Source organism: Branchiostoma floridae, chromosome 9, assembly GCF_000003815.2.
Source record: "Branchiostoma floridae strain S238N-H82 chromosome 9, Bfl_VNyyK, whole genome shotgun sequence".
NCBI lineage: Eukaryota > Metazoa > Chordata > Leptocardii > Amphioxiformes > Branchiostomatidae > Branchiostoma > Branchiostoma floridae.
In genome coordinates, this window is record NC_049987.1 from 416,163 (window position 1) to 426,629 (window position 10,467).

The 10,467-nt window shown below is 41.3% G+C and overlaps 1 protein-coding gene across 1 annotated transcript; it reads left to right on the forward strand.

Moving 5' to 3' along the window:
- Positions 1–1,105: 1,105 nt before the first annotated feature.
- Positions 1,106–10,171, forward strand: LOC118422896 (protein flp-like). The gene is made up of 5 exons (XM_035830744.1): positions 1,106–1,605; positions 5,666–5,902; positions 6,539–6,795; positions 8,001–8,174; positions 9,651–10,171. Exons 1-5 carry the CDS (start codon positions 1,106–1,108, stop codon positions 10,169–10,171), a joined length of 1,689 nt encoding a protein of 562 aa, XP_035686637.1.
- Positions 10,172–10,467: the final 296 nt, after the last annotated feature.

Below are 10,467 nucleotides of genomic sequence, written 5' to 3' on the forward strand. Positions count from 1 at the left end.
TTGTCCACATTTTGTAAGCAAGTTATTTGTCCTTGGTGCTAAACACTATTTCAATAAACACACGAATTTTTCTAGCTGTTTGAATGGGTCAAATATGTTGACCTAACTGATCCAAATACACTTTTTTAGCAAAACAACCATGTAAAATTGGAATGCATGAGAAAGACCAGATGTATTTTAGCGTCATATTCGAATAATAAACATGTGCATTCTAAAACACCCCGCAAGTTTTTCATCACTCATGATGTTTGACCAAAAGCACCGAAAACTGAACGAAAGGTAATAGTATAATCACCGTGTTCTCAACATACTATAGCCATACAAGCATATAGTCATGTTGTTTCACCGGACATTTCAGACATTTTGTTTTCACATTGGGTTGATCTCTAGCTCGTTGCACTAAAAACATCAGAATTTCTTCGGTTCGTTTTACAGGTCTCTGTTTCTTTGGTCATTCTTTGTTGTTAGCTGATATGTCACAGACCATAGATACAGCAGGTATATATGGATGACATACTTCTGCCCATGGGAGACCTAAAACTGATTGGAGCTTGGGAAAAAAAGGTTGGCAAAAATGTTGCCTTCGATAGAAATCATAAGTGGTCAGAAAGTTTGAACAAATGACTAGACACACAGAGTATGGTGAACCGAACAAAACCTTCTTCATATTTTTTCTTTCACATCTTTTCCTTTGAGTTTGGAATTAACTTTGAGATTAGTATTCGTTTTATATTTTCTGAGTGTCTTAACGGCATATATTTGCTCATTTGTATCTGCTTAAATAATGGTCAAGCTGTTCAAAACAGACGGATTTCAAAAGATTTGTGCCAATGCTTAAGCACGCCTTTTCTTGTCTGGAGATTACCTGACATTCCTTACGGATTTCAGGTAATCTCCAGAAGTGAGGTGGGTTACACTTTGCTATCTTTCGGCATCCACTATATCATCACAATGGTACTGTTACACAAGATTTTTGTTTCCAGAAAAAATGACGTGTTATTTTTACAGACAGATTAAAGTCTCGTGGAGTGGGAATTTAACCTCTCCCAGTTGTGAGGAGTTGTCGCACAGGGTGCAGTATAGTAGTCGTAGCACTGTAGAAATGATGGCGAACTTTCAGCTTGTCTTCTTCTTTTCTTCCACGCTTCTGGTGGCCCTTTCGCCGACAGTTATTACAGCAGCACTAGAGCAAGACCTCGCCGACTTGGACAGTTTTATACAATCACTCATGGAGTGTGAGAGTAAACCCATCGTTGGCCTGACCATTTCACTCGTTAAAAACGGAGACGTGGTCTTTTGCAAAGGGTACGGCAAGCGGGATTTGAACCAAGGTCTCCCGTTGGACAACAGGACTATCTTCGGCCTCGGGTCCATTTCCAAGTCCTTCACGGCGACTCTTCTGGCTAGCGTTCTCGCTGAGAGAGATGGCGTCACATTGGACACGCCGTTAGTGGACATACTGGGACACGATTTCAGATTTCAAGACGAATTTTTGACGAAGAAGACAACTCTGCGCGACGTTCTTGCCCACAGGACGGGACTTCAGAGGTTTCCGACCAAATTGTTACAGTTCGGGATGGACATAGACAGAGCGGAGCTGACAAGGTACTTGTTTTGATTTTTGTCTAGGCCACAGCAAATATTTCTAAAGTGCTTATGTCATTTAAATTCTGTATTTGCAATTTCATCCATGTAACTGGTATGAACTATCTTCAAGTCGGTGTAAGAAACCGATTTCTGTAAAACCTCTCGTCGGTTTAACACACCAGCTTCTGTATCTGTATATCCGGTAAAACCTCTCGTCGGTTTAACACACCAGCTTCTGTATCTGTATATCCTGTAAAACCTCTCGTCGGTGTAACACACCAGCTTCTGTATCTGTATCCGGTAAAACCTCTCGTCGGTTTAACACACCGGCTTCTGTATCTGTATATCCGGTAAAACCTCTCGTCGGTGTAACACACCAGCTTCTGTATCTGTACCTATAAATATCCGGTAAAACCTCTCATCGGTGTAACACACCAGCTTCTGTATCTGTATATCCGGTAAAACCTCTCGTCGGTGTAACACACAAGCTTCTGTATCTGTATATCCGGTAAAACCTCTCGTCGGTGTAACACACCAGCTTCTGTATCTGTACCTATAAATATCCGGTTTAACGACCATCCAATGAATCACACCGGCTTCTGTTTCTGTATATCCGGTAAAACCTCTCGTCGGTGTAAAACACAAGCTTCTGTATCTGTACGTATAAATATCCGGTTTAACGACCATCTGATGTAACACACCAGCTTCTGTATCTGTATCCGGTAAAACCTCTCGTCGGTTTAACACACCGGCTTCTGTATCTGTATATCCGGTAAAACCTCTCGTCGATGTAACACACAAGCTTCTGTATCTGTACCTATAAATATCCAGTTTAACGACCGTTCGATGTAATACACCAGCTTCTGTATCTGTATATCCGGTAAAACCCCTCGTCGGTGTAACACACCAGCTTCTGTATTTGTATATCCGGTAAAACCTCTCGTCGGTGTAACACACCAGCTTCTGTATCTGTATATCCGGTAAAACCTCTCGACGGTGTAACACACAAGCTTCTGTATCTGAGTGTATATCCGGTAAAACCTCTCGTCGGTGTAACACACAAGCTTCTGTATCTGTACCTATAAATATTCGGTTTAACGACCATCCGATGTAACACACCAGCTTCTGTATCTGTATCCGGTAAAACCACTCGTCGGTGTAACACACCAGCTTCTGTATCTGTATATCCGGTAAAACCTCTCGTCGGTTTAACACACCAGCTTCTGTATCTGTATATCCGGTAAAACCTCTCGTCGGTGTAACACACAAGCTTCTGTATCTGTATATCCGGTAAAACCTCTCGTCGGTGTAACACACAAGCTTCTGTATCTGTATATCCGGTAAAACCTCTCGTCTGTGTAACACACCAGCTTCTGTATCTGTACCTATAAATATTCGGTTTAACGACCATCCGATGTAACACACCAGCTTCTGTATCTGTATCCGGTAAAACCTCTCGTCGGTGTAACACACCAGCTTCTGTATTTGTATATCCGGTAAAACCTCTCGTCGGTTTAACACACCAGCTTCTGTATCTGTATATCCGGTAAAACCTCTCGTCGATGTAACACACCGGCTTCTGTATCTGTATATCCGGTAAAACCTCTCGTCGGCGTAACACACAAGCTTCTGTATCTGTATATCCGGTAAAACCTCTCGTCGGTGTAATACACAAGCTTCTGTATCTGTATATCCGGTAAAACCTCTCGTCGATGTAACACACCGGCTTCTGTATCTGTATATCCGGTAAAACCTCTCGTCGGCGTAACACACAAGCTTCTGTATCTGTATATCCGGTAAAACCTCTCGTCGATGTAACACACAAGCTTCTGTATCTGTACCTATAAATATCCAGTTTAACGACCGTTCGATGTAATACACCAGCTTCTACATGTATCCTTGTCTATTTATCCGGTATAACCGCTTTTCGATGTAACCGGATAATTTCTATATCTGCATCTATAGCACTCGTTCTTATTGAAATGTAAAAATTTGCAATTTTTTGTTCGAAAAATAAATCAGTGAAACCTACCTGATTGTTTAGGAAAATTCCTCTTTCAACCTTAGCCAAAAATGGCAACTTATTTATTTCATACAAATTGGTTATGCATTACAGGACGGGTAACAAACGTTACCGGTAACGTTTGTTACAACAGTAAACCCTTTTTATTCAAAAGGATTAACATTATTGGCTACATCATTTAGGCATAAGTTGACGTCCCTAGGGACATTTAAAAAGTGGGCAGCATTTTGAATTCTTCGTATTTTCTCAGGCGACAGCCATCTTTTAGTAGTTGAAATCCCACCCGAGGCCAGAATAACCTTCAAAGTCATTAACCAATATGAATGTTGTGGTGCATCTTTTGTAAAACATTACAGGGGTTGTTGAAAAACAAAGGGACCATGCACTCATGCTGCCTATAATTTGCTCAATATCAAGTCGTAAAGTCAGGCGACAGCATTTTTGAAATTTCAATGAGAACGATATAACCTGTAAAACTGCTATTCAATTAAATACGTTAATTGGAGGGTCCCGTTTTTGAGGAGAGCAACACCTCGAGCACGTTAAAGAACCAACCACACTTATCAAAAATAGGGGGGGGGGGGATAGGAGGCATTGTACTAACTTGTAGACAACATACTCCATGACTATTAAATTTGTCTGGTGATATGATATACACGTTATTAACCTGCGGGTGGTTTGAAAGAATATTCCTGACAAAAAGAAATGAAACAACATGCTTCTTAACTTCCTAAGTTCACTCATCACTTCGTCACACCAAAATGAGGTCAAATTTCGAATTAAATTATATTGTAGTTCGTAGAAGTCCTCATTAAAATAGTTACTTGTTCCACTTTACCATTATCTTTCACTCTACATGTCTGTATACATTTTCTTTATATGGTTTCTTGATACAACAATTATAACTTCAAATATGAGCATGATACTCGTTTAACCCTATTCAGACCGGGCTTTTTTGGTCATCCCTGGACGGGGGGGGGCTTTTGAGGCCCTCCACTTCTAAGTCCTATAACTCTGCAACGACGTGCCGTAGGGCCACCAAATTTTCAAGACATAACATCGACATAATATTTGACGAGTATATGACGTTTGACGTTACTTTGATGTAAGATGACGTAAGTATGACGTCATCAATTTGATTATATTGGCCAAACCCATGAAAAAAGGGTATTCTCAGAAAACTTCAAGTTATGCGACAAAAATGTAACAACAAGTGCAGATAACAGAATGATAATGTTTGTTACGCCTTGCTTTGCCAATAGCAACATCAATCACGTCAATATGACGTCATAAATTGACGTCATGCACATCTAAGATACGAGTTGGGCTCTGCCATATTATATCCACCACATTTAATTTTCAAAAATACTTTTTTTGCAACAAATAATCACAAAGGGCAATGGAAATAGACTTAATTAATTCATTTAGATGGTTTTTGATGAAAAAATACCAGGTAGTTACAAATTTTAAGGGATAATTAGCTTGTTTTTCTTGATCTGGCCATTCGGTCCTCCATCTTTGACTTTGGGCTGATTACGTCATCAAATTAGCATAATTTATGCATATATAATTATATTAAAAAAGGCTAAATAATATAAGATTTTTTTTATGTAACAAAATCGCAGTAATATAGCAAATAAATGTGAAAAATACATTGTTAGAACCCAAAAATAGTGATTTTTGGCAAAACTGCCTGTCAACAAACGGTTGCCATGGCAACAAGAAAATATGGAAAATTCGGTAAATTGTTGCCAACAATATTTTAGGAAAACTCACCAAATTTGGTGGCTCTAGCGTAAGCCGTTCTGGCGTTATAGGACATCAAAGTTAGCGCAGGCCTCAAAAGTCCCCCCCCCCCCCCCCGTCTGAATAGGGTTAAGCATTCCGTCCAGCCCGTAAGGAATTCTTGGACCTTCTGTAAGATCAAACACTCAATTGTCTTAATCTTTATTTGGTTAGCTCATGGCTCAAGAAGAATTGTGTGGGCGCCCTCTGGTTGTTTTTTTAGGAAATGTAGGGAATATTATGTTTGAGACTTTCTTTTGTACCCATCAGGAGGGTTCGCCACTTCTCCCAGGTCCATCCCTTCCGGTCGGTTTTCTACTACAACAACTTGCTCTACACTCTCGCGGGACACGTCGCCGAAAGGCTTGCTGGGAAACCATTGAACAGCTGTTACGGGAAAAGATCCTCCTCCCTCTGGGGAAGGAGACCTTTCAATGTTGGCCCGAGCTACCTGACATACAGTCGGGACGGACATGCTCTTCTCGTTGATCGGGAAGAAACCTTCAGGTTTGTGCAATCAAAGACTATTTCTTGTCTGTAATATGCATTTATTTACAGTTGTGCTCAGCGCTTATAACAGTTTTTGTTCTGTTTCGTGTCATGAAAGAAAGAACCATCCCTCCTCTTAGAACGTCAAAACTCTTGCTCACATCGCTTATGTTGTTTGCACCATGGTCTATTTGTATTGCTAAAGCTGGCGTACAACCACATCATGTCTTGTCGACCATCCCTGAAGACGTAGACGGGGGATGCCACAAGCTACCTTAGATCCTCATTAGATCCATAATTTGAGTCACATGTGAATAAAGTATTAATAAAATCATCATATATAAATGTATCTTCCTCTCACTCTCACATTGTGTGTAGTTATGCGTGCGTACGTGCCTGTGTGTTTCAGTGTCTATATGATATGTTTGTGTGTGTTTGTGTGTGTGTCGTTGTGTGTGTGTCTGTGTGGTTAATATGTACATGTATGTGTCTGTGTGTCTGCATAGGTGTGTGTGTGTGTTTGTGTGTGTTTTCATATTCTGCCACAGGGAAGTTTAGTTATTTCAGCCTATCATGGGCCTAGGACCCGTTCCGTTGGAGAAGATGACACCTGGTCAATGAATAATGTTATTCTGTCATCAACATAACTTTCAGAATCCAGAAGCTGCATGCTCCTTCTGGAGGCATGGCGTCTAACGCGGCGGACATGGCACGGTACATGCAGCTCCACCTGAGCGGGGGGAAGGGACCGGACGGACGGACCCTGGTGCCTGATGAACTGTTCAGAGAGTCCCACACGGTACAGTTCTTCAGGCCGTACCAGCCTGACAAGGAACTCTACCGACCACAGTACCCGGTTGGAGTTAGGAACAACGGAGAAGGGTTCGGTCTGATTGTGGGGGATTACAGAGGTAAAAGTACTGTACATAAATAAGATGTTTGTTAATCCTCAAGGCGCAATCATCAAGATTGACAGCAATAATTTTTGAAGTGCCATCTACGTGATTTTACGTTACTCTTATTTGACCATGTTGATGACATCTTTTGGGCACGGCAGAATTGAAGTGAGCATGAGAAAAAAAGTTTTACCCCTTCCAAAAAAGGATACATACGAAACAACAAATCATGGTTGCTTTCAAGCGCAAGCTTGCGTGGCTTAGTACCCGGTAAGTTTCCTATGTATGCCAAGGTGTCATTCAGTTCGTCCTGCATGCAAACAGCCTCTGGATCGGTTGAGGGTACTTTCTTGCATCATGTATTGCGTCGTCTACAAATGTACAACAGCATCGAAATGCGTCGACGTCGTCAGTGTCCTAATCATTTGGCCTTGTGTTTTGCAAGTTGTGGAACGGCACCAGGAACGTTGTTCTGTACCGCACTACAGGCTACTACAGCCGCTTGGCGATGTCAATTCTGTTGTGCTCTCTCTTTGTCTGTTCTCTCTGTCTCTCACTCTCTCTGTCTCTCTCTCTGTCTCTCTCTTTGTCTCTCTGTCTCTCTGTCTGTCTCTCTCTCTCTCTCTCTCTCTCTCTCTCTGTCTCTCTCTCTGTCTCTCTCTCTCTATCTCTATCTTTGGGGTCGGGGAGGCAAGCACCACTTACTCACTATCACAAGAGCTATCCACCACCCAAAGATTACTTCCAGACAATACCATTTTGATAACGCACCTACGAAACGTCTTTGGAATCCATCAACTGGATCTCGAGTTATACCGCCCACAAGCAAGCAGGCATTTGCTGCAGAACAGTTGGAAGCCGCTAGGACGCCCATACTCAAATTTGACCTACGTCTTAAAAACACCTACCGAATAGCATAAACATCCATTCACAGATTTTCGAATTAGTGTGGACCACAAACACACATCCGTTGCGGAATAGCTAGAAGCCGCCGGAAGAATATTTTCAACCTTGACTTCGTGTTATCAACAACTACCCACCTACACCTACAAAATGTACCTCGAACATCCATTCACAGCTTCGAATTCTCGAGTTATATACTTCACAAGAACCACACATGCTTTTAAATCCGCTTCACCATGGCGGAACGGAAAACACAACCCTCTTGCGTAGGTTATATTAACAACGTTTCTAATTTTGTTAATCTCTCGGTATTCCAGGCTACCGGAGACTGTTTCGTAGCGGTATTTACACGGGGTTTTCTTCGCTGATGTCGTTATTTCCGGACGCATCAGGGGGTGTGTTCACCAGTTTGAATGGCCCGGCTTTTCCAAGTCACGTTTACATTGACGTCCACAGCATCCTGCACTATCGTGTTGCGGACATGCTGCTCGGTAAGTCCATCGGCTAAGTCCACAAGCAAAAGAAGTAAAGAAAAACAGGAACAAAAATATCAGCGGAATGTATGAAAACGTCAAAAGATTATCATAACACAGTATTTTGGTCTTATTCATTCCAAATTGTGAACATATTTTTCCAAATATTCGTCTATCCAATCTAAACAGTACATTTATAGCAAATTGTCTTATTTCTTTTGAATGTACTGATTCATTAACCCTCAAACCACCGTAACTTTTTTGTGACGTAGATTACCGTATGGGGTCAAAACTGACCCCATAACGTTTTGTACAAATACAGTTTTTTGGGTGACTCTTTATGTGATTTGTATATATGTATAGTTTCATTAATCTATGTGGGACAGTTTGACATGATTAGGTGAGAATAATTATTGCTCATTATCATAATTTATGCAAAAGATCATGGGGACCACATTTTGCACTGACGCTATTCAGACCGGGTAAGGTTTTTTTTTTATGCCTGCACCAACTTCAAAGTCACATAGCCCCTGAATAGCTTATGCTATGGCCACCAAACTTGTTCCCTTTTGAGAAAATGTTGATAGCAATTTAAGTGAATAAAAAAAGTTCATCATTTTTCACGTTGCCATGGCAACGGAATTCTGACAGGCATATCTATTACTCAATTTTCTAATTTTGGCTTAAACATTCAAGTAAAACACACTTGTTCATGACATCTTATAAAATTCAACGTAAATTTCATGATTCAATATTCATAATTTATGCTAATTTTATGACGTCATCAGTCAAAATCAAATATGGCGGCCAATTTAAGCTAAATGACGTCATAGTGTCGTCATATAACATGATAATGACACAAAAGTTGTTACGATAATTTCGTTGCACATGTGCATCATTCTCTGAAAATTTCGTGATCATAACGATAAGTAGTTTAGGTGTGGGTTTCAAAAGTTTGTTTAAAAAAATGCTGGGGTCAGTTTTGACCCCACTGGACCATACATAAACATTCTATGATAACTTAATCAACAATGATCCAATCTCGGTAAATACGAATGAGAAGTTATAAGACTTATGTACAAACAAACTTGTAGGAGGAAATTTGTTTTCAACCAGAAATGTCATAATGGCACATTTTGATATACGTCTGGGGTCAGTTTTGACCCCATACGGTGGTCTGAGGGTTAACGCAATGAAGATTGTTATAAAAGCTTAAAGGGGAAATAATTTTCAAGGTTCATTTCATCGATCAGGATTGAAAGATTTTTTTCCGATTATCTCAATTTTACTTGATTATTGTTTAGATTTACATCCACTCATGGTCTTATTTCCTGGTTCGACATAAGACAAAAATACTTGGGCATAAATGTAGATGTATATAGAAATGCATTAAAGAATACTTTACCTTTGATATCATATTGATGCCACTTCCAGCAAATAAATAGACATTAAACACGGACACCAACAGCAACATCGTTATTTGTGCATCTGCAGGTTTGGAGCCATGGCTGAACACTACGACCGCCTGCAGTTTCCCGCAACCCTGGGCCACATATGACGTCAACATGACCATGCCTCCCGCACCTTCTCGCGACTTCCCGCGAGACAAACGAGACTACGAGGGAACGTTCGGTAACCCCTTATTCGGTAACCTTACCATTCGGCTCAACTCAACGGATGGTACCCTACGCTTTAAAGTTGGTCTGGTTGGCCACGGGATCCTTCTTCCAATAAGCCCTGGTAACCGCGTACTCATCAACGGGCCCCCTAGTCAATCTGCGCCAGTAGTTGCTAATTTTGAGGAAACGCAAGGGGGCGCTATCAACCGCCTGGTGATACCAGTCGCGTCTCCAGAGCCACCAGTGGTGTTTGTTAGAGGCCTGAAGCTTACGGATGTAGACGAGCTACCAACAGAGGAGGGATGTGCTGTCTCTGGTGCTGAAGCTACTGTCTATAAGATGTGGTCCTATTGCGTTCAGCTTGGGGTAGCCATTCTAGTTTTCACTTTCATATAGTTACACATCTGGAGACTTTAGATCTCCTCTCTAACTCTCAGTATGGTTTTCGACCAGGTAGATCAACGTCTGACCTTGTCACTGTCATTTCAGAGAAAGGTAACAGAGCTCTATCTAAATGCCAGCGGAGAGGCTCGGCTCGTTGCTCTTGACATATCCAAGGCCTTCGATAAAGTATGGCACGCTGGACTCCTTAGAAAACTAGTTGCCTGCGGTATCAGGCGCCCTATGGCCAACATGCTCTTATCTTTCCTCTCTGACAGAAAGCTAAAAGTTGTCCTCGATGGTCATTCATC

What these genes read in the sequence shown, in the direction of transcription:
- LOC118422896 (XM_035830744.1), top strand. Translation starts at nt 1,106, where the DNA reads ATGGCGAACTTTCAGCTTGTCTTCTTCTTTTCTTCCACGCTTCTGGTG. An exon ending in GACAGAGCGGAGCTGACAAG is followed by an intron (nt 1,606 to 5,665) that starts GTACTTGTTTTG and finishes TGTACCCATCAG; the next exon opens with GAGGGTTCGCCACTTCTCCC. An exon ending in TGTTGCGGACATGCTGCTCG is followed by an intron (nt 8,175 to 9,650) that starts GTAAGTCCATCG and finishes GTGCATCTGCAG; the next exon opens with GTTTGGAGCCATGGCTGAAC.